The sequence below is a fragment of the Narcine bancroftii genome, chromosome 9, assembly GCF_036971445.1.
Source record: "Narcine bancroftii isolate sNarBan1 chromosome 9, sNarBan1.hap1, whole genome shotgun sequence".
Classification (NCBI taxonomy): domain Eukaryota; kingdom Metazoa; phylum Chordata; class Chondrichthyes; order Torpediniformes; family Narcinidae; genus Narcine; species Narcine bancroftii.
The window spans coordinates 22,353,970-22,378,935 of record NC_091477.1 but is presented as its reverse complement, the minus strand read 5'-3'; the positions used below and the strand labels follow the sequence as shown (position 1 = coordinate 22,378,935).

Below are 24,966 nucleotides of genomic sequence, written 5' to 3'. Positions count from 1 at the left end.
GCAGGTGAAGGGGGTGGGGGGGAGACAGCAGGGTGACTGGAAGGGGGTGGGGGTGGGTACGGCAGCACAATTTGGGTGGGCTTAAATTTAGCTTTCCAAAATTTGGAACACACTGTTCTCCAAGGGTTCCGGATAAAGGATCATTTACCTGTACATGACAATAAAGGAATCTTGAACCTTGAATTTCCCCAGGATGTTTGTGTATTGCACTCAACCCCAACTTCTGCAGACTTTCTTGTTCAACTACATTTTGGGTTGGGTCTGTGGATTATGACTGAGAGTGTAGAGAGATATCATATAGAAGTGAGAGGAAGGGGCAACGCAGGATATTTGTGGAACCAAGTGAGGATAGGCATGTTGGGCAGTGGAGCCAAGTGAGCAAAGGGGAGGGTGGAGCTGGGACACTGCAACTTGTTGGTGACATCAGATAAGTCAAGAGAGTAAAAGGGCTGGTAGAACGAGGTGGGGAAGGGAGGGTGAAAGTGGAGACAGAAGCTGGAAAGTAGAGACACAAGAGGCTGCAGATGTTGGAATCTGATAAAAAAGGAAGGTTGAAGGGCAGATGGAACCAGGTGGGGGAGAGGAATAATACTGGGTGGAGGAAGGGGATTGAGAGAAGGGAGGACGGGGAGTGTGGGCTAGTTGACATTGGAAAATGGTCAATATTCGTACCATTGAAGAATCAATTGACCATTCCAAGATATAGCAATGCAAGAAATTGATGAAGCCTCTGTGGAACCATGTCAACCAATTGGAAATGATCACTGTATTGTCACACTACCCTGTTCAAGGAATCACAATGGTGTCTCACCCAGTAATCCCATGCAGGCTGCGAGAGAATGGCAAGAGTCAAGTCGATGTTTTGTTACACAAGTACAACATGGTTCGTATTTTTCAATGTCCCACATTCAGAGCACAGAGTTGTAAACACATCATCAGGAAAAGAGAACTGACGTAAAAATCATGGTTACATCATCATGTAATGGCTGAATTACATGGCAGCGATGAAATAAGTCAATCTTATTTTACACTCAGTGGTATCCTCATTATTTGAAGAGCATCCCTCACTGGCTAGTGGAGGTGATTAAGGCCTCCAGTCAGTTGATCTGAAATTAGCATTACTTCATGAGATATCAGATGTTTGTGACGCTGCCAGTGTAGCTTCTATCTGAACAACAAAGGATGTTATGTGCCTTAAATTATAAAAAAAGGATTTGAGCATTACTTGTGTATTAAAAGTTATTTGTAAAATCAAGCAATATGTAAACAAAATCTTATATTTTCTTGTTTAACTCCAATGTTCAGACGCTGTGATTGTAGTTTACACAAAAATGCTGTATAAACTCAGCAAGTCACACAGCATTCTTTATGTAGCAAAGATAAAGATACCCTAACCAATGTTTCATTTTGATATGATAAATTACTTTATTGGTCTTTCTCAAAGAAGTTCCTGATGTTCTGCTTTGGCAACTTTGACTACAGTTTGGGGAGTTAGGAGGTAAAAAAAAATAATTTCCATTTCAAGTGAAGTAGTTTCCAACCCACTAATTAAAAAATAGAAATTGGAGCACATATGTTGGATCAGAGAATATTGAAGTCGTGCCAAATGTTGAAGCTTTTTATTCTACCACTTTAAATTATTAGACACTTCACGCTAAACCTGTTCGCTTCTGAATAGTGAAATGTTAATCGTAAACTTGTAATCAAAGAAGTATGTTTCTTCACCGGTAAATTTCATGAGTCTATCATTTTACTTGAAGCTTGTGATCATATTTTAATCTGTGTGTTACATAGTTTTATCAGTGAACTGTGAATGGAAGGAAGATGTTTTCACCTGATGAATGGGAAATAAAACCTTTGCAGAATCAATAAACATTAAATGGGTAAAATCTTTCCGGAAGTATTAACATAAAGTTAAAATGAAGCATTAACCACTTTGGAATTGACCTTTTCTCTCTCTCTAGTGTTCAATGGCTTCCTGTATAACAGCATTCCATGTGACTTGTGCATTTGACCGTAATTTGGAAATGAGGACTATTCTTGCGGAGAATGATGAAGTCAAGTTCAAGTCCTACTGCCTGGAGCACAGCAGCACTCCCACGACCTGCTCAATCAAACGGGATGAGGTCCGGCAGCTCACCGTGGTCACTGACGGGGTAGCAGAGGTGAATCAGAGTGAGTTGGACTTGGAGAAAGCAAGCCTGAGGAAGCAGAAGCTGCAGCAGCTTGAGGAAGAGTTCTATGAACTGGTGAAGCCCACAGATGTGGCCCAGCAACTGCAGATGTCTGATGCCTTGGTGGATTTTTTCTACCAGTACTGGAGACTTAAAAGGAAGTCAAATTTCAACAAACCTCTCCTGGCTCCAAAAACTGATCAAGTGGACAATCTTGCCCAGCAGGAGCAGGACATGTTGTACCGAAGATTACGGCTTTTCACCCACCTTCGTCAAGATTTGGAGAGGGTGAGTTTGAAATTTAAAGTTAAATACATCAAACACATGCTACTGTGTCATTGTTGAATCTCGCATTAACAACCATTATATAATTATTAATTTAAAAGTAAGATCATGGATATACTATAAATATGAAATAAAATGAAAAATGCTGGAGATACTTAACTGGATCTGTGGAACAGTTAACTTTTCAAGTTGAATACTTTTCATCTAAATTAAGAAGAGATGGGGATAGACCAGGTTAAATTGCAGAGAAAAAGTTGAAAGTTGGGAGTAAAGTGTTGGAAAGAGCAGCTCTCCTTGATTATGTCTCCCCACCACATCCCTCTTGTTTTTATTAACTGGGTAATTACTTCAGAGTGCTCCTTTGCAATAATTCATCACTTGACTGCAAGTGCTTTGCATAACCCGGTTTACACATTTAAGAGGAACTGCCAAGGTACTTATGGCAAAACCACAGCTGGGATTGAGGAATAAACTAAGTAAGGAACTGCTATCCATCCAACATCCTACATTCAACTTCTCTGCCTGGCACTGACCTCCTGCTGGACTCACCAGCCATGAGATTAGTGAATCAAGTATACTTAATTCACTTGACATACACGGTCTAGTAATGTCTCTTCAGCAGCCAGTTGCTTATAGCTCTCAAGTGAAAAATCAATAAGCTCTATAAGGAATGATCTGTGCTTATGAGTCTCTTGTCCAACAGTACCCTGTATTTTGCAGAACATTATTTTCCCACAGAATATTGAGTTTATGAGCTACCTGTAGAAACTATCATGTTTCTTTCAGTTTCTTGGTATAAATTTTCCAAGTAATTCCAATTTGGAATGTTCCCTTGGCTGACCCTCTTCTTGCATTTGCTTTCTCCTTGGGCCAACTTGTGTAGGAGATTTAAATTTGTACAATTGTGGTTCAGCTAATCTTTGGTCCATAAGCAGGTGTAGAAAGATATTTGATGGCCCGGGGGTAAATGAAAACTTCAGGTAGATGGGAATGTTAACCTGCAGTTGCAGTCATATCAGCCGTGATCTTAAGCAGCAGAGAGGAGGCTCGAGAAGTTGAGAGGCCCTAATGCTACTGTTGATTCATATCATCACATAGCATGAGTGAATCCCAATTGTCTTGATTCTCAGTATTCATAGACGCATGCAATGGGTGGATGGCATTGTAAAATCCAAGATTGTGCAACACTGGGGACATTATAATGAACCAGTGTCCCTGACCAGTGGAAGCAAAATTTTGACTTAAAAACACATGAATGTTGAATGATTTGGGGTGCAGTCTCCTGGAGTGAAGGAGCCTGTGAACATTCTATATCTAGGCTCATTGAAATACTGCATGCTAATATGACAGAGGGTTACCAGGACTTGCAAATGCAAAACCCAACAAGAATAGGTGGGTAAAAAGTGATAAATAGTGCAAAAAAAAAGGTTTGGATTAAGGGAGTGTCTAGTTACATTGAATTGGTAATTAATTTCCCTTATCTTTTTGTACTACTTCCCACTGCCCCTCCGTCATCCCTTCCTCCTTCAGTCATGATGTCATCCAACTCAGTCATGACCGTAGCTCCTTATAACATTATTGATGTCATCAACTATGCAAGAGGGGGTGGATGATGAGGCGAAGGGAAGGTATTGGAAAGATAAGGAAATTACATAAATGGTATAAAGCGCATCCCAAATTCACAGGGAAATTTGGAAAATGAACTTGTTGCCTGCTGCCCTGAACAGAATTTACTTACAATGGGCACACATCATAAACTCACAAAATGAATATAGGAGAATAAATAGTTTATTATCATTGCATAATTCAAAGTGGAGTGTCACGTAATTACAGAGGTTGCTCTGTGAATGAAATGAGATCAGACACGCACCTTTTTTAATAATATTATAAGTGGTCTAGAGATCAAACACAGGATGTAATGCTTCATTATGTTTAATTGCTAACTTTGTAATGAAAAACAAATGCCCTTGTTTTTGATGTCATTTACAGAATAGTCATTTAGAAATTACTGAATCAGAAAAAAACACATCAGTTAATGCATTAGGAGAGCTGATGTTGAATGCATGTGTATTTCTGAACAAGTATGGAAAGCAATGTACACAGTCAATGCCCTGGGTGCAACAAGGGGAGTCATTAACTTTGCTGCACACATTGTGCAAAAGGTTATTCTTGATACACTGTTGTTTGATCCACAGAACTTCAGTGCCCAAGAAAATAATAGTTGACCTTTAGAAATGGAAACCAGAATGATAGCTGTGCTTTATAGCTTGAAAGATAAGTGTAGGAGAGCAAGAAAGTGCAGGATGAACCTCTTCAAACTGGCAACGTTGGGACCTTGCCATTGCTGGACCACAGAAAATGCCAGAAAACAGAAATTGAGCCCTAAGGGAACCCCGCGTATAAACATATCAAAGGTAGAACAGGAAATAATACTGTGGGGTGGCACGGTTAGTGTAGCGGTTAGCGCAGCACCTTTACAGTGCCACAGTTCGGGAAGTTGGTACAAACTCCTTACAGACAGCATGGGACCCGAATTCTGGTCCCGATGACTGGCGTGTAAAAAGCTGAATCTGCCGCCATTAGTACAAACTCCTTATAGACAGTGCGGAGCTCGAACCCGATCATGGCGGATTCAACCTTTACCGTGCCTGCGATCTGGATGTTAGTACAAACTCCTTAGAGACCGCACAGGACTCGAGCCCTGTTCCTGATCACAGCAGATTCAATCTTTACAACATCAGCAAATCGAGTCCCGCGCTGTCTGGAAGGAGACTGTACTAATGGCGGCAGATTCAAAACGTGCCGGACCACAGAGCGCCAGATAATAGAGGTTCAATCTGTATAAGCAGCCTAGTATAAATTTCTTAAAATGTTTCTTTCAGCTGGGAGAATAGGATGTAGTACAAGAAGGTTTTGCAACATAGTAAAGCTCATACTTTGAAATCCATTTTGTTTGATGACTGTATATTCTTTTGGTTTTAATCAGTCCTATAACTTGTCATCAAGTGAAAAGAGGATGCGTTGATGCTTGGTGTCATTGTTGGTTACCACTCTTTGCCAAATCCCCAACCATATGTCAAATTCATGGGAATTATACTGCACAGAACAGACCCTTTGGCCCAACTTGTAGGCACTCTGGTCTAGTCCTATTTGCTTGCATTTGGTTCATATTTTTCTATATCCTTCCCATTTGTCCAAATATCTTTTGAACATGGAAATTGTAGGAAAGATTTCCCATACGTGAGGATCGATCATGAAATCCCCAGCAATTTGCTGTTGAAGATCATTTTCTTGGAAGAAGGGTGGAGCTGAATATCACTCGCTGAAAATTATATTTCCGCTCCCCATGTATACAGTATGGGGGCGTATTTACATTGGCAGGCTGGCAAGCTTAGAAGTTCTGAAATCATAGTTTGGAATCCAAGCAAGGATGTTCTTTCAGCATTTGACTGGTTGGCATTCAAATACAAAACAGAAGTGAGATGAGAGTGTGGTGTTACATTTTGTCATCATCTGTGTCATTGTTTCATCTGGAGGGAAAACCTCCGACATCACTAATAGAGAGTATTCTTTATGGTGAATCATACAGCCTGAGGCTTATTATCAAAAGATGTGCCCAATAATACAAATTCAGTAGAAATTTAATAAGATATAGCAAGTAGAATTTTTATCTGTGCTTTTACAACAAAATCACCATCCTCTTTATGAGGGCATTTACATTTCGCAGTACAAAAGAACAAATTTAGTAAGTCTATGTTCACACGTAGAATACTATGAGGCAGAAAGGGAGACACAGAGAAAGTTATAATGTTGTTGCCACAATTATTCAGCCCACATCTCCTGCTGACAAGGCTTAACAAGGAGGAGTGCAGCCTACTCCTTTGTTCCATTAAAATGCGGAGGAAATCTTGCCTAGTTTTGAGGCATTTTTATTCAGTAGCCAAACTGTTAAGATGGTCTGCATAATTAATGCATTTAGTTCAAAATCGTTCTGCTTCCTCACTAGGCATCCTGAACCTTGATGGGCCCACAATCTATAATTTTATTTTAGATGCTCGACCTTTATCACAACTGAGTGCACAATCTATAATTTATTTTAGATGTTGCAAAGACCTTTATCACAACTGAGTTCAGCAGCTGTTCGTTAATGAATGAAATCGGAGGCTCTAAACTTTTAGTGCATTGTTAATATTTTATGATCAAGAGCAGCAGTATTTAACTCCCATCCTCAAAATGTTATTCAGTATAGAACCAAAGGCCACTCACCATGAGCTACCCACCAGTTTATTAATGATTACTGATTGTAGATCTTTCCATAAAAAGAAACAGAAGGTGATTTCTGTGCATTTCTAAATGCCAATCTTTTTGTCACTGTTGGAGCTCATCAACCCATCCATCCTACTTATATGCCACTTATCATACTTGTATCAAAATTGAAACATGAACTGTTAACTCGCTGGAGACTATACTATCACGTCAAACCTTTTGAATTTGTGGCATTTTAAAAGTATTTTGCATATCAGCTCTTGCATGACGTTAACTATCCTGCAATATTGGGGTAACGGTGTAGTAACATTGTCACCGCTAACAGCCTTCAATGCTCACAGGGCTGACCATTCGAATGATCATATTCTTTAATATTTGAAAATCACACTGCAAATCACTATCTTTAACATTCACAACACAAGCCCATCTGCCTTTAACGATTGATATAACTGATCAGATTTAACATAATAAGCAAACATTTATAGATCATTGTACATCTATAATTATACTCTTACCATATTACTGTTTATTAATCATGATGGCACAACAGTTTTTTATTACTCATTTGCTTATTTATAGGACATTGTGGCATCATTATTAGACAGCTACATGCTTTTAATATCCGTCTTAAATCTGTACGGTAAATTTCAAATTGACGCTGAATATTTTGTTCCATGTTCCGTTAGTTTGTTGATGAGCGGCTCAAGCCCGAAATGTTGGTTTTGTATTTTTATTTTTGCTATATAAAGGACACTGTTTGACCTGCTGAGTTTCTCCAGCATCATGTCATTAATTTAACCAAGGTGTCTCCAGATTGTTTTTTCCCCTCCCTCTATATTTCATTCTTCTGTAAATCATCTTCACTTGGCATGGGCATTTGCTCCCAGGGCTATAGCGTTAACATAGCGATTAACGTAACGTTGTTACGACACCAGCAACCAGTGTTTAAATCCAGCACCATGTGTAAGGAGTTTGTACGTTCTCCCCTATCTCTGTGGGTTTCCTCCGGGTGCTCTGGTTTCCTACTTGTGATAGTACAGATCTATCACCAATGTGTCTATGTACAGATGGTAGTGTAGGATGACTGTGATTGGCTGAAAGTGTAGCCACACCTACTGGCAGGTCTTAAAGGATTGCTCCTAGCCAGACCAGGTCATTCTGGACTGGTCGACCTACTTGTGATATTCTCCAGTCTTTTAGTTAATAAAAGCCTTGGTTTGGATCAACAAGTCTTTGGTTCTTTCGACGCGCACTACACTACTCCCCTTCAAAACATACCGGGGTTGTAGATTAATTGGGCTGCATGGGCTCGAGGGCTAAAAGAGCTTGTTTCTGTGCTAAATGTCCAACAAAAACTGTTTATACCGGTCAGTCCATTATGTGGAGTTCGGAAAAAGTAACATCTCTTCTGGTCTTCACACTGTCCCAAATAGTTTAGAATCCTCAAAGATCAGCCACTTCTCTGAGGGCAACAAAAAATACTGTAAATATTCAGGTTAGGCAGCAATTATAGGAGAAAGAACAGAGTTAATTCCTTGGGGCTGTTTTTCCTTTCTGGTTTTTCTAGCCAACCTGCTGAGTCCTTTTATTTTTATCTGTTTCCATTTATCATCCAGCAGTCTCTCCCCTCCATTCCCTCCCTTGGCTCTATCTGTCAATCATTTTCCTGCCCTCTCACCCCCCGCCCCCCCCCCCCCCCCCCCCCAGCCCAAACCTTGGTCTTTTCTATGTTCTCTCACTCCTGTATAATTCTATACCTTCTCTTACACATTCAGTTCTAATTCAGGGTCTTGACCTAAAATGTTGACTGCTCCTTTGCCTTCAAGGTTAAAATTGAAAATATTTCCTGTAAGGAATGACAAATTTGGAAGATTTAGTTCAACATCAGAATCCAGATCAAGTTCCTGACCTCTGTCTCGGAAACTGATTCCCATGCAAGCCAACCACCATCATAAACAGCATCTGGATCACTTGGCCCAGAGAGAGCAGGTTCCACTTAGGGCTCATTCAGCACCTTAGAACCAAAATAACAACCTGTCTCCCTCAACTCTACAAAATTACTTAAGACAAAGATATTTCTATCCATTTAACAATAACCTGTGTCCTTTCAGTTTTCCATTGTTCCTGAGTGCTCTTTCAAAATCCGTTCCACAACATATATGTCAACTCGTATTTAAGGTGTGATCAAAGGTTATTTTTCATGTGATGATTAAATCTTTCCAGAAGCTCTGTGGTTGTGTGAAAGCTTTTTACATCTTTGTGATCAGAGCCATTGTACTCCGTCCAGTTTAATCGTGTGTCAAGCTGTGGCATTCTGACATATAAAGCATAAATGTGCAAAGGGTAATCATGTACTTGTTTGATTTAACAGGTGAGAAATCTTTGCTACATGGTGACACGGAGAGAGAAAATGAAGCGATCTGTCTCCAGGCTCCAGGAACAAATATTTCACCATCAAACCAAACTATTGGAAGAAAATCTCCTCCAAGGTAGGTCAGTGCAGAGGCAGGTGTCTTTGTTGTATGAAGACAAAAGAGAGTGCCGATACTGGAATCTGGAACACTGGAAGAACTCGGGGTCAAGCTTCATCTGAAAGGCAAAAGGTACAAGTCGATGTTTCAGGTCGAGACCCTGCTTTGGGACGATTGCAGAATCTTGTCCTGAAACATTAACCTACATATTTTGCCTCCACATATTTTCTTGACCTGTTGAGATCTTCCAGCATTCTATTATTAGTCTCCATTCTTTATCCTCTTTTCTAAGCAAATATTCTGCTAGAGGCATAGGGTCATACAGCATGGAGACAGGCCATTTGGCTCAACATCCACACTAATCAGTAGGTACCCTTCAGGATTCATCCCATCTCTGAGCTTTGTCCATAGCCCTGTATTTCAAAACAATTCAAATGCTTATCTAGACACCTTTTAAATGGTGTCGGTGGCCCAGCTTCAACCAATCTTTCAGGCAATGCATTCCAGTACTTGCCATTCTGGGTGAAGAAGTTCTCCCTTGTATCCTCTCTAAGTCTTCCCTTTAGTTGTATCTACCTGTATATTGGTGGCACGTTTTCTGCATTCCACCTAATCTACACCCCTCATAATTTTATCAGTCATGTTCACTGAGAAGGGAGAGACCTAGTTTCTAACTGAAGTGCTCCATCCTAGGCGCTGTCCCAGTGAATTTCCTTTGCACCCTCTCCAGTGCTATCACATTCTTGCTGTAGCATGCTGAACAGCACTACATGCAATACTCCAGCTGAGGTTTGACCAAAGCTTTATAAAGTTGGAGCACAATATCCCTACCTCAGTATTCAATGCCCATTTAATGAAGGGCAGTCTTCTATATGATTTCTTAGCCACATTTTCTGCCTCTGTTGCCATCTTCAAGGATCTAGTACTCCAATGTTCCTTTGTTCTTCAATATTCCCTGAGACCCTACTGTTCATCGTGGCCCCATTAGTACTCCCAAAATGCATCACGACATTTGTCTAGATTAACTTCCATCTGCCATTTCACCAACGTATCAATATCTCTCTTCAGCCTAAGATTACATTCCTACTGTTAACTACTGTTGATTATTGATACAAATTGATTTTAGGCCACATATTTCTTTCGAAGGACCAAAATTACAGTTGTCTGAGTACAGTCTTTCGAAAGCGCTGTTTATTTGTAGCAAGATTTCCCTCCTTGTTTATTCCAATATAGTTGCAATAAAAGCCATACCTTTATTTTCCTTCCTAATTAGTTCTTTGTACCCACATGCTATTTTTCTTTTCTTTGGCTTGGCTTCGCGGACGAAGATTTATGGAGGGGGTAAATGTCCACGTCAGCTGCAGGCTCGTTTGTGGCTGACAAGTCCGATGCGGGACAGGCAGACACGGTTGCAGCGGTTGCAGGGGAAAATTGGTTGGTTGGGGTTGGGTGTTGGGTTTTTCCTCCTTTGCCTTTTGTCAGTGAGGTGGGCTCTGCGGTCTTCTTCAAAGGAGGTTGCTGCCCGCCAAACTGTGAGGCGCCAAGATGCACAGTTTGAGGCGATATCAGCCCACTGGCGGTGGTCAATGTGGCAGGCACCAAGAGATTTCTTTAGGCAGTCCTTGTACCTTTTCTTTGGTGCACCTCTGTCACGGTGGCTAGTGGAGAGCTCGCCATATAACACGATCTTGGGAAGGCGATGGTCCTCCATTCTGGAGACGTGACCCACCCAGCGCAGCTGGATCTTCAGCAGCGTGGACTCGATGCTGTCGACCTCTGCCATCTCGAGTACTTCGACGTTAGGGATGAAAGCGTTCCAATGAATGTTGAGGATGGAGTGGAGACAACGCTGGTGGAAGCGTTCTAGGAGCCGTAGGTGATGCCGGTAGAGGACCCATGATTCGGAGCCGAACAGGAGTGTGGGTATGACAACGGCTCTGTATACGCTTATCTTTGTGAGGTTTTTCAGTTGGTTGTTTTTCAAGACTCTTTTGTGTAGTCTTCCAAAGGCGCTATTTGCCTTGGCGAGTCTGTTGTCTATCTCGTTGTCGATCCTTGCATCGGATGAAATGGTGCAGCCGAGATAGGTAAACTGGTTGACCGTTTTGAGTTTTGTGTGCCCGATGGAGATGTGGGGGGGCTGGTAGTCATGGTGGGGAGCTGGCTGATGGAGGACCTCAGTTTTCTTCAGGCTGACTTCCAGGCCAAACATTTTGGCAGTTTCCGCAAAACAGGACGTCAAGCGCTGAAGAGCTGGCTCTGAATGGGCAACTAAAGCGGCATCGTCTGCAAAGAGTAGTTCACGGACAAGTTGCTCTTGTGTCTTGGTGTGAGCTTGCAGGCGCCTCAGATTGAAGAGACTGCCATCCGTGCGGTACCGGATGTAAACAGCGTCTTCATTGTTGAGGTCCTTCATGGCTTGGTTCAGCATCATGCTGAAGAAGATTGAAAAGAGGGTTGGTGCGAGAACACAGCCTTGCTTCACGCCATTGTTAATGGAGAAGGGTTCAGAGAGCTCATTTCTGTATCTGACCTGACCTTGTTGGTTTTCGTGCAGTTGGATAATCATGTTGAGGAACTTTGGGGGGCATCCGATGCGCTCTAGTATTTGCCAGAGCCCTTTCCTACTCACGATGTCGAAGGCTTTGGTGAGGTCAACAAAGGTGATGTAGAGTCCTTTGTTTTGTTCTCTGCACTTTTCTTGGAGCTGTCTGAGGGCAAAGACCATGTCAGTAGTTCCTTTGTTCATGACCATGTCAGTAGTTCATTGCCTCCAAACTGACCATGTCAGTAGTTCATTGCCTCCAAACTCGAAAACCTTCCGACAGGCCACTCGGACCGAATTATGTCCATGCGACTCCCCCTTCAAAACAAGCGTTGCATCACCCTCATCAGTGTCTATGCTCCAACCCTCCAGACGGAACCAGCAGAAAAGGACAAGTTCTACACTGACCTACGCAACCTCATCCAACGCACCCCTACAGCCGACAAGGTTGTCATCCTTGGCGACTTCAACGCTCGCGTCGGCAAAGACTCAGAAACCTGGCCAGGAATCCTGGGCAAGCATGGCGTCGGCAAGTGCAATGACAATGGGCGCCTCCTGTTGGAGCTCTGCGCAGAACAGCGGCTTGTCATTACAAACACCCTTTTTTCAGCAGAGGGACAGCCTTAAGACTACCTGGATGCATCCCCGATCCAAACACTGGCACCTCCTGGACTACATCCTGGTGCGAGAAAGTGACAAACGAGATGTGCTCCACACCAGAGTCATGCCCAGCGCGGAATGCCACACTGACCACCGGCTGGTTTGCTGCAAGCTCAACCTTCACTTCAAGCCAAAGCCCAGGAACAGTAAAGCCCCCAGAAAGAGGTTCAGTGTTGGAAACCTGCAGTCAGACGAAGCGAGAGGAAACTTCCAGGCAAACCTCAAAGCAAAGCTCGACGATGCAATCCGCCTCACGGACCCGTCCCCTGAAACCCTCTGGGATCAGTTAAAGACTACCATACTGCAATCCACTGAAGAGGTACTGGGCTTCTCCTCCAGGAAAAACAAGGACTGGTTCGATGAAAACAGCCAGGAAATCCAGGAGCTGCTGGCAAAGAAGCGAGCTGCCCACCAGGCTCACCTGACAAAGCCGTCCTGTCCAGAGAAGAAACAAGCCTTCCGTCGCGCATGCAGCCATCTTCAGCGCAAACTCCGGGAGATCCAAAATGAGTGATGGACTAGCCTCGCCAAATGAATCCAGCTCAGCGCGGACATTGGCGACTTCAGGGGTTTCTACGAGGCTCTAAAGGCTGTGTACGGCCCCTCACCCCAAGTCCAAAACCCGCTGCGCAGCTCAGACGGCAAAGTCCTCCTCAGCGACAAGATCTCCATCCTCAACCGATGGTCAGAACACTTCCAATCTCTTTTCAGTGCCAACCGCTCAGTCCAAGATTCCGCCCTGCTCCAGCTCCCTCAACAGCCCCTAAGGCTAGAGCTGGATGAGGTCCTCACCCAGGATGAAACATATAAGGCAAACGAACAACTGAAAAGGGGCAAAGCAGCAGGTATGGATGGAATCCTCCCAGAGGTCTGGAAGGCTGGCGGCAAAACTCTGCATGTCAAACTGCATGAGTTTTTCAAGCTTTGTTGGGACCAAGGTAAACTGCCTCAGGATCTTCGTGATGCCACCATCATCACCCTGTACAAAAACAAAGGCGAGAAATCAGACTGCTCAAACTACAGGGGAATCACGCTTCTCTCCATTGCAGGCAAAATCTTCGCTAGGATTCTCGTAAATAGAATAATACCTAGTGTCGCCGAGAATATTCTCCCAGAATCACAGTGCCGCTTTCGCGCAAACCCACATGCTATATTTTTCAGAAAAGCACCTAAGTCTCTGAAAACTAATTAGTACCATTTAACATGTAATTTCTTCCCTAAATCTCTCTGTCTTCCTCAAGACCATCCTTAAGATCGCTCCTTTAACCGTATTGGCTCTATCGTGTTTTGGTACTACATTTTGTTTGGTAATGTTTTTGTGACATTCTTTGAGATGCTTAAATAAACCAAATAAATCCCAGTTGTTATTGGTTTAAAAGACAGAGAAAAGATGCAGATCATAGTCAGTTCACTTGTATCCCTTAAATTTCAAAGTACTTTTAACTTAGTGAAAAATCCCAAAGAGAAATATCGGAGGAGTGCCATCAAAAGTAAACTGATAGTAAACTTGAATATAGGAAATATTAGCTCAGCTAACCAGAAACATGGATGAAAGGTCTCTGAAAAGTGCTTTCTGGAGCAGAAGGTGGTTTAAGGAAAGAAGTTAAAAAAACAGAGGGCTGTTGATTTATAGCCATTAGATGGAGAATGGGTGAAGAAGTATTGTCTTATGGCTTTTCTTCCCTCTCCCTCCATGCTGCCTACCTACCATACCAGGTCTCCCAGGAGTTACAGAAGGATGTAACAAATAGGAGAAGGAATAAGTATTGGGGCCCATCAAGCCTGCTCCATCAATGAGAGCATGGCTGATCTGATGATAGGCTCTTCTCCACCTACCTGCTTTTTCCCCATATCCTTTAATTTCCTTCCTATATAAAAATCTACCCAACCTTGTCTAAAATATATGTATTGAGGTTGCCTCCACTGCTCCAGTGGGTCACGAAGTCCATAGATTCACCAGCTTCTGGGAAAAGCAATTTCTCCTCCTCTCTGTCTTAAGTCTACTACCCTGGATCTTGAGGCTATGTCCCCTAGTTCTAGTCTCCTCCATGAATGGAAACAACTTACCTACCTCTATTTTATCTATGGCTTTCATAATTGTATACATTTCTATAAGATCACCTCTCATTTTTCCAAATTCCAGTGAGTATTGTCCCAGATGACTCAATCTCTCCTCATAGGCTAACCCTCTCATCTCTGGAATCAACCAGGTGAACCTCCTCTGCACTGCCTCCAAAGCCCATGTAAGGAGGCCAGAATTATTTGTAGTACTCCAGATACGGCCTCACCAGTACCTTGTACAGTTGCAGCATAATCTCCCTGCTCCTAAATTCAATCCCTCTCGCAGTGAAGGCCATTTGCCTAATTGATAGCCTACTGCACCTTCAAACCAACCTTTTGCGATTTATGCACAAGAACTCCCAGGTCCTTCTGCACACAGCATGCTGCAATTGTTTTCCATTTAAATAATCTGATCTTCCATTTTTCATTCCAAAGTGGATAACCAAGTATAACCATCATTCAATCACCATTTCATCAATTGCAGCTTTAACTGATAACTAAATATCGAACCACTTGCATTGAATTTAGATTTATTTTTTAAGTTTAATACATGTTTTTAAATCTTATGGAACATGTATCTATTCATGTTGTTCAAGCCTGTCAATGGTAAAATCCTGGGTTTGAAACTACACTCATAACCAGCCTTTCAGTACCATGGTGCATTCAAACTTTATTGAAGGAATTCCCCGAACATTTGTTTATGCTAATTTTTTTGCACCTGGGTTTTTTTTCAAAGTTCCCACAACATTCTGAAGCTTTGCTGCAACAACCAGTTGCAAAACATCACAGATCTTTTAATGCCATGCTGAACTCCTTGATTCCTCAGGACTTCCTTCACCACTAACTGGAATGTCCAGTGGATGAAAGACAACTGGACATACTTCCAGATTACCTCTGTGGACCAGCTCAGCTGTGAAAGGTCAGATACAGCCTGCAACGTAGATGTCACTGATTCAACCTGCCAAAAAAATAAATGGTTAAGATTACAAAATTGCATAGATGTGACTCAGATTAGTAAACGAAGGGGTTCCTCCTCTATCACCACAAATTCCTCTTATTTGCAACAAAATTTATTTAGAAAAAATATGTTAGAACTTAGGGGTGGAAGAACAGGAGCATGGACAGCAACGACAAGGTTGTCCAGAATAGCTTGGAGACTTACTTCTGTTTACCTAACAACTTACCAATTCTAAAACCAGCTGTTGTTTGCCTGGACATTTTCACTGCAGTTTCCATTCATGGAGGAGACTAGAACTAGGGGACTTAGCCTCAAGATCCAGGGTAGTAGACTTAAGGCAGAGAGGAGGAAAAATTGCTTTTCCCAGAAGCTGGTGAATCTATGGACTTCGAGACCCACTGAAGCAGTGGAGGCAACTTCAGTATATATATTTTAGACAAGGTTGGGTAGATTTTTATATAGGAGGGAAATTAAAGGATATGGGGAAAAAGCAGGTAGGTGGAGATGAGCCTATCATCAGACCATCCATGCTCTCATTGGTGGAGCAGGCTTGACGGGCCAGAATACTTATTCCTTCTCCTATTTGTTACATCCTTCTGTAACTCCTGGGAGACCTGGGATGGTAGGTAGGCAGCATGGAGGGAGAGGGAAGAAAAGCCAAAAAGTTATTTTCCAGATTAGAGGAATGTTTCTTCCTCATCTTGACGATACTTTTCTTCATTTTGGTTTCTCACTGGAGAAAGTGAAGAGAATGTTGACAGGAATGGAGGCAGCTCAGTATTCACAGTTACGTGTCATTGGCCAGAGTTTGTCTTCCTCTTTGCTCTCAAGATGTAGCACTTGGCTTGGTGATTTAATTCAAGAAGCAAGTTGTGAGAGAAGAAACAAATAAGACATCTGGTCTCCTTCACACCATTTAAATCCCTGCAATGCACTGCCTTCAGAGTAAGGAAGGTGATTTTCAAAATTGATTTGTAGTTAGAGGCAACGAGTGAACTTCATTCTGCACCAAGTTGAACTATAAACCTGGCTCGTGAGATCATATGATGCTTAAAAGAGACTATGGATCACCAAAAGTTGTGATAAGTCTTTGCAGTTTATAAGTGATGACATCCTCACTAAATTGAACATTACTGCACAATACAGGCGACAGTGTTGTGCAGACCTATGTAAGCCTGTTCCAGCATCAGTCTAATCCTTCCCAACCTCAAGGACCATAATCCTCTATTTTACTGACATCCTTAAGCCTATCTAAGAGGTTTTTTTTTAAAATATCCCTATTGCAACAGCCTCCTCCACCATCCCTGGCAATACATTCCAGACTGTTTTTTAAAAAAAACACGGACTTCTGGAAACTCCCTAGACTTTTTTCCGCTCACCTAAAACAGGTGTAGTCTGGTATTGGCTATTGTTGCCTTAAATTAAAGGTACTGGCTGTCCACACAGTCTATGCCACTCATAATCTTAAATACCTCAAGTCACTTCTCATCTTTCTTCACTCCAAAGAATTCAAACAGCCAAGTTTCCATGGATCTCATGCCTCATAACTTTCTGAATGAGCCTACCTTGGGGAACCTTTTTCAAACACCTCACTAAAATCCATGTAAGCCCTAACCACTGCCTTACCTGCATCAATTTCTTTTGTCACATCCTCAAAGAAAACTCAGTTAGGCTCGTGAGACACAACCTGGCATTCATAAAGCTATGCTGACTATCTCCAAGAAGACTGCTTCTCTAAATTCTGTCCCAATTAATTTCTCCAATAGTTTGCCCACCATTGACACAATACTCACTGGTCTCTATTTCCTAGGATTCTCCCTATTACCTTCCTTAAACAAGGAAACTATATTTGCCATCCTCAGGTACCATACCTGTGGCCAGGTAGATGCAAATATTATCACCACTTCCTTCACCTACCATAAAAATCTTGGGTATATTCCATCTGGTCATGGGGACTTGTCTGTTTGAATAATTTCAACAAGATCCAGCACTTCCTCTTTCTTAACCGCGACGTGGTCAAGCACATTAGCCTGTTCTCCACTGACCTCACATTCACCAAGATCCCTCTCCATGGTGAGCACTGAAGCAAAGTATTCATTTAGGACCGCCCCTCCAGGCATATTTCCCTTTTCATCCTGAAGTGGCCCTATCCTCACTCTAGTCATCCTTTTGTTCTTCACATACATGTAGAACACCGTAAGGTTTTACTTGATCCTACTTGCCAAGGCCTTTGCTGGCCTCCTAGCTCTCCTTAGTTCCTTCCTGGCTTCCTTATAATTCTTATGAGCAAGGCCGGTGCCAGACTCTTTTGCAACCTAGGCAAGGCCAACTACTTGCAACCCCCTCCCACCACAAAAAAAATTGCCAACTTCAAGTTTCAAAAACAGACATTTTGTAGAAAAAGTGAAAAGCACAAAACATGAAACTGCTAAATTTATTTTAAATTGCAAGAATAAGTAATGCATTAATCTTTGATTATCTTTCTCAAATACAAAAGAAAATATTTTGGTTCACAAATAATTTTGAACTAAAGGGCACTCAGTTGAATGCATCAAGGGCAACACCACATTAAAAATCTTTGACTTAACACACCTTTAAATCTATATACCTTCCAGTGTCCATTTTGTTCCACAGGAATGATGCAGTATGAAAATACCCCATTTGCCATTTTGCTCTGACTTTCCCGTAACCAGGTTTGCAAATCTATGCTATTCCCTTTTTTTTTTAATTTTCCCATATTTCTATCATTTCCCCCCCCCCACCCATTTCTACAACTCACTTACACATTGTAGCAATGGCCAGTAATCTACCTGCCCACGTCTTTGAGATTTGAGAGGAAGTTTGAAGATCCAGAGGAAGATAACATGGTCACAGGGAGAATATCTGCACACAGATAGGGCCAGAGTTCAGGGCAGAAGCCAGATGGCTGGAGTTGTGAGGTTTTTACATGTCTCTTAAGAATTGCCTGGACATATAGTATCTCACTGTGAGAACTTGCAATACATCGATAAAGAACCCTGAGCAAAGTGTGACTCTATAATTTCAGCTTATTGCAGCTCCCAGCGCCGATTCCAAACCCTCCCTTCTGCAGTCGGCCTACAGGCAGTCACCGCAGATCCCAACACCGATTCCAACCCTTCCTCTTGGCCTACTTGAACTGTGGGGCACAATTTGCTCTCTTCAACAGTGCCCCTTTGAGATCTGCGCCCTACGCGGCTGCCTAGTTTGCCTAATGGTAGCGCCAGCCCTGCTTATGAGCCTTTCCTGATTTTTGCTTCCTAAACCAATGTATGCTTCCTCCTTCTTCTTGACCAGCTGCTCCACCTCTCTCGTAAACTATGGTTCCTTTGCCCTTCCGTCTTTGGACAATGGACTATCATATCCAGAACATCTTCCACATTTCTGCTGTGCATTTCCCTGAACGTTTGTTTGCAATTTCTTCTTACAGGTTCTTAGCTAATCCCATCATGATTAGCCCAACCCCAGTTAAACATTTTGACTGCACCTGTCCTGGTCCATAACTAACGGTTAAGGAGTTGTGGTCACTGTCTCTGAAATGATCTCCCAGAGGACTGACATTGTTCCCCAATATTAGATTCAGAATGGCCTGTCCTCTCATTGGCTTGTTCACATACTGTGCCAAGAATCCTCTTATGTCATCTAAACCTTTTGGAGTAAGGAGGTGCCAGACCACGTTAGGGAAGTTGTAGTCTCCAGATGTATTTGCACTTTTGGGGTTATAGAATGCTTCCAACAGAATGATCACTCCCTTCCCGTTTCTGACTTACATCCATACTGACTCAGTAAAGCATCCCCCCACAACATTCACCTTTTCTGATGCTGTTATACTATCACTGATTAGCACTGCCAGGAACTAACAGAATTTATTAGTGCACAATACCGGTGTACAAGCATAGAAACATTCTAAATAATCTTCTGTATTGTATGGTATCACAGTTGGTGTATGTCACATTCAGGAATGATCAGGGTGGACAGATTATTGAAAGTGTACATATGGTTCGATCACAGCTTGTCATCAGACAATTCAACCAAAGCAGTGGCAGCATTTTGAGGAATGCTCTTCTGTTTTAGGGCGTCTCTGTTCTTGTACAGTTTTAAAGCTACTTTTCAAGCATCTGCAATCATCAGTTTGCTGGTAGTTTCTCTGTAGGCTTGGGCACTATCTTTCAAGTTCAGTAATAAAGCTACATTATGGTTTAGACCATAGCTGTCCAACCCCAGTTTATTCTGCATTAAAATGAAGCTAAAACAAACACAAATATTCCCCTTACCTTAAAGGTGCAAGTAACTTCAGAGAGATGTAATTAACAGTAAACCCTTAACTGTGAAAGAAACTGTGGCATTTATATAGTACCTTTTACAATCTCACAAACATTTTTTGCAGTGTTGACACTTTTGTAATGTAAATAAATAGCACACAGAAGGGTTGTGCAGACAGTGAGTTAAAGTTAGGGTACTTATTTTATTGGTGTTGAGTGGGTTATAAAGCTCTGGCGAAGAAATTTTGGACTCAACTGGTCTTTTTAGAAATCTGCCATAGTGTCCACCCACAATTCCAGATTGAGCCTCAACATGAAGTCCCATCCAAAGCAATGTACCTGGGACAGTACAGCACTCTTATCATACTGGATTGGCATCAGCTTAGACTGCGGTTTCTGTCAAACAGAAATGGTGAAAATACTCAGATCGGGCAGTAACTGTGGAGAGAGAAGCAGTAAATGTTTCACCCAATGATCTTTCACTAGAGGAAGGAAAAGTGAATGTCAAGCATGTTTTAAGAAGGGTGGAGAGAAGAAATGGAATATGTGTGATTAGGTGGAGATCAAGTGAGGTTGAATGATACAAGTTGTGGTGGTGCTGAGACAAATTGATGAAGATTTGTTAATCCTATTTGATCTGCCTGACAAAGGGGAGAGTGAAAAAGAAATACTGGAACTGTGCAGACAGTACAGCAGATGGTGAAATGTTTAAATAAATGTAAATGCTAGAAATACTTAGCAAGTAAAGCAGCAGCTATGGAGAGTCAGAAGCAGGGGTAATATATTACAAGTTGATGAACTTTCATGAGAACTGGCCACTCCTGGAATTATGGAATTGTTTAGCTTTTGAGGGTTGTATCGTATGTCGTCTGAACATAAAATGTGGTTCCTTGAGCTTACTTTGGAACAATTATAAGAGGTCAAGGGCAAAGGCAAAATTTAGTGGGGAAAAAAGTTAAAGTGATAGACAACTGGAAGCTCTGGATCATCCTTGAATTCTGAATAGTGCTGTTCCACAAAATGGTTGCCCAATTCTTTTTTGGTTTCCCTAATGTAGAGAAGACTTGGTGAGGACTGAATGTATTACATAAAATTTTAATTAAACTGAATTGCGGCTTCACCTGAACAAGAGTTTGAATGGTGGGAAGGGAGAGGGCTGAAATGTTAACCTTGCTTCTCTCTCACCGGACGGAGTCTGGTCAACATGCTGAGTTTCTCTGGCATTTTCAGTTTTTATTTCAGATTGTCAGAAGGCATTAAAGTTCCAGCTAATTGTTCCGGTTCACCACCTAGCACTGAGAGCACTGAATGTGTTAACTCCCTTTCAGGAGTTATTTTTGTGGATGTGCCAGATCAGAGAAGGAAAATTGTGGATGACGTAGGTCACTTCCTGTGATTGCAAAACAATCCTGATGCTACCTTTAGGTACAATGGGATTAAGACAAATTACTAAGACTGACATGAGGCCCATCTAAACTTGTGGATGTTTGTTATTATTGCTTTGAACTTCTACACACTGCTCATTGGGGGCAGCTTGATGATGTTTTCAGTTTACAAGCGAGGCTGAGCGCGTACTGGTTGGTCTGGTGAGTGAATTGGGAGAAATTTGAACCAGCTGGTTGCACAATCTTCTGTTTGCATAACCAGTTTAAAAATAATTTGTAACTTGAAAATGCACGTCGTGCCAGTTGTATGTTCAGTAACCTCTGCAGGCATGAATTTACCCAGAAGGATTAGATTCAGGAATTATAGTGACACCAATGTCATTTGTTGGAGATATTACCATTCTCTGGCAGATGATATTGAGGCAGCAAAGTGGTGTTAGGAATGGCTAAAAAGCTAAAGTGCATAGCAGGTCCTGACAAAAAGCACAGCCCCAGCTTCATCCCATGACAATCGGTTTCTTGTGGAGAGACAGCAGCAACGACCTTTAGAAAAGGTCGCGGTGATCGTGGCACCTTGGGAGGGGGGAAGCTGTTGCCAAGTCATTGGGTGTATTTAAGGCAGGTTCTTGATTAGCTGGGGCATCAAAGGTTTTGGGGAGAAGGCTGGGCAGTGGGGCCATGGGAAAATGGCTGAATAGCCCATTTCTGCACCTTTGTCTTTATGGTGTTAGTTACCTTGGGTATAGGAACAGCAGCTGGTAAAGGGAAACATTAAAAACTCCAGATGCTGGAGTTTTAAGCAAAGAAGAAATTGCAGGAGGAACTCAGCAGGTCAGAGAGCATCCATTGTAGAAAGGGTCAGTCAAAGTTTTGGGCCTGAACCCTTCATTGAAACTAAGATAAAATGGGTAAAATTACATACTGTCATCACATCATTTAATGTTTTACTAAATAAATAGGGCTGCATTGACACACAATGCTGGAGAAACTCAGCAGGTCAAACAGCATCAAAGGTGAAAACATAACTGACGTTTCGGGCTTGAGCCCTTCATCAAGGTAGGGTATACAGTGAAACCCTGTCATAATGCGATCATTTGGGTCCAAAAATTGTCATCACGATAAAAGTGGGGGTTGCGCTAAATTGGGGTCATTAAAGAAGACATTTCTTACAATTTTTCACAGAAAAAGATTTTCTTTTTCTAACAGTTTGTTCCATTTTGATATTTAAAAAAATGTCATTTTTAAAATGAAAATGAAGGTCCAATGAAAAAAAAAAGGTCTAATGGGCTTATTGTGTTATAGTCGAATTTGCGTAAAATCAGGGATTTCATTGTACCTTGAATGCCTTGATGAAGGACTCAAGCCCAAAACGTTGGCTCTGTATTTTTACCATTGCTATATAAAGGACACTGTTTGACCTGCTGAGTTTCTCCAGCTGCGTGGTTTTACTTCAACCACGATGTCTGCAGATTTTCATGTTTTATTTTTGACATTATAATGGTTCAATTTCAAGCATGACTGTGTTATGATTGAATAACCCTGCTTCTAATTTTGACTAAAAGATTTTTTTTAAATTCCATATTTCTCCTCCAAATTCTCCTGTGAAAACAGATTGACAGGCAACCTGCTCCTGGGTGTAACATGAAAGTCTACAGACCTGCTCCTGGGTTGCAGTTGGAATCGGCTACTCTTAGTGAAACAGTCCATCGGACTGCTACCCTTAGTACTCCCCACTAAGATCTTCAAGACAATTGCAGATGTGATATTCAAGGTTCACTTGCTTATTGACGTGTTCCAGTGAGTTGTGCCATTTTGCTGCCTGGGATCTATTTAACAAAGGTTACTGTACCCTGGATCTAACCATGTAAACATTTGCACATCTCTCCCACATTCTCCTCTCCATTAATTCAATACAGTGCCCATCCATGTGAACAGATTTGAAAAATTCTCTGTTTGATTCTCTGTCCTAGGATATTCTGGGAAAAAAATAAAAGGAAAACTGAGTGACCCAAAGGATCGTGGGAAGAACAGATCAAAGGGCAGCCATGAGAAGAAAGGCAAGTTAACAAGTGAAACGCAGTCCTTGCTGAAACAGTTTGGTGAGTTACCTTCGTGTTTACTGCCGTTGGTAAAACAAACATCAGGAGGTTGTTGGCAGTCCGCTCCTGCATGTGATTGGGATGCCGGAAATGAGGTGGTGGAGAGAGGGCGAGGCTGTTTACAGCCCTTTTTATACTGAAAAGCTGGATTATTGCCATATACACAATCCATCTCCAGAAGCCAGCTTGCTTGTTCACAGAGAACAAAAGTAAAGCCAGGTCAGTGAGTCCTTTTACACAGCAAGCCGGCTTCCCAATGCAAAAGATGCAGGATGTGTGGCACAGTACCGTGGGTTCCTAGTGTGACATTGTGTTGAGAAAAGAATCTGATACAGTGGGTCTGGACCCAAGGGTTTGCAATCACACGTAGCTTTAATTAACACACAACAATTATAGAAGAGCGTGGAAAAATGTTAACGGGAATAAAACACAAGTACACAATTTCTAAAGGAACATGGGAAAATGTGTAAACGGTACAGTAATTGTGTACTGTTTAACAATTTCCCACACTCTTTTATAAATTGTACACGTTTATAAATTATGGACGTGTGTGTTTTATTCTTGTTAACATTTTGCCATAATCTTCAACAAATTATTGTTTGTTGATAAAAGCTACGTGTGATTGCAACCCTTGCCTCCAGACCCACTAACATTCGCACACTAGTAGAGACCCCTGCTCTACTCACTGTGCATGTATGACTATGAACTTTTTCTGGACCCAACATCATGATGTTACCTTTCCTTGCTGTTTCAACCCGGCAACAAGGGTTTCCCGTTTTAGACTGGTCCCATATCGATATGCTCCACCTCTGATACTACCTACCTTGACGGACTGAAGCTGGATAAGTTCAGACTCCAAATCCACTTTCATTGCATTCAATCAGCGCTCGAAAGGTGGATATTATCCACCTTTCGAGCTCTGTGTAAAAGGGGTATTTGGTTCACAGGATTCGTCAAGTCGAGCACTGTTCTTTTAGATAAGTTCTACCTTCCTTTCTTCCTCAAAGAGAGATAAATCATATCATTCTGCATGGGTTTCCTTTGGGTGCTCTGGTTTCCTCCCACTCTCCAAAATATATGAGGATGTAAGTTAATTAGGCTGTACTTGGGTGGCATGGGATTAAATGGCCAGAATCGACTTCTACCATGCTGTAAATAAAAAAATTAATTAAATTTAATATCACTGACACCCTCACCCCATGTGGTCAAGGATATCGAAACCATTTTAACCATTGCATCTGCAGAGACTGAAATTAATTTTGTATAAGAATCCCAGAGGTAAAAATTTAGCAAAGCCACAATTGAGTCTGTGTTCTGTACCTGGCTGAGTGTTGTGGCATAATAAATAACACTAACTCAGTAGTGTTTTATATATATGTATAAAGCTGTTCAAACACAAACATTTTACTTTCTCATAAAAAGGCTGGTGGTGAAGCTTAGAAAATTAGTGAAATAAATCAATGATTGGTTCAACAATTTAAATAAAATGTGTTATTGTATGCATATATAATTATTTGGCCACAAAGTGGAGGGTTTGAAACTTGCATTGTTGTTTCTATAAATATTTTGGCAAGATAAATTACACTTCCCATTGAACTACCGGTAATTGTGAATAGAACTGGGAAAAACATACAAAGTTGATAGTATTCACTGATCTCTAGAACGTTTCAGTTGTTTCACTAATGGATGGAAAGTACCATTTAAAATGGAAAAGTATTAAGCAATATGTGCATGTGTTGAGGATATTTAGTCTGTTTCCAGTTCATGTATAAAAATGACAAA

General features: G+C 41.7%; 1 protein-coding gene and 1 long non-coding RNA gene across 32 annotated transcripts in view; one reads left to right on the top strand and one right to left on the bottom strand.

Annotated features, from left to right (window-relative positions):
• Nucleotides 1-23,275, bottom strand: part of LOC138743291 (uncharacterized) — a 48,795-nt gene extending 25,520 nt beyond the window's left edge. The window contains exons 1-4 of the long non-coding RNA XR_011344785.1: nt 23,194-23,275; nt 15,344-15,420; nt 6,726-8,187; nt 2,620-2,663 (exon numbers count right to left, since the gene is read on the bottom strand). This is a non-coding gene — a long non-coding RNA (uncharacterized lncRNA). The remainder of the gene's footprint in view (nt 1-2,619; nt 2,664-6,725; nt 8,188-15,343; nt 15,421-23,193) is intronic.
• The window catches only part of LOC138743288 (protein Jade-1-like), a 199,850-nt gene that overhangs the window by 126,436 nt on the left and 48,448 nt on the right, over nt 1-24,966 (top strand). For all 31 annotated transcript variants that reach the window (XM_069898402.1, XM_069898377.1, XM_069898381.1 and 28 more), the window contains 3 exons: nt 1,965-2,462; nt 9,097-9,214; nt 23,056-23,184. In XM_069898402.1, the coding sequence (XP_069754503.1) occupies nt 1,965-2,462; nt 9,097-9,214; nt 23,056-23,184 (745 nt within the window). The remainder of the gene's footprint in view (nt 1-1,964; nt 2,463-9,096; nt 9,215-23,055; nt 23,185-24,966) is intronic.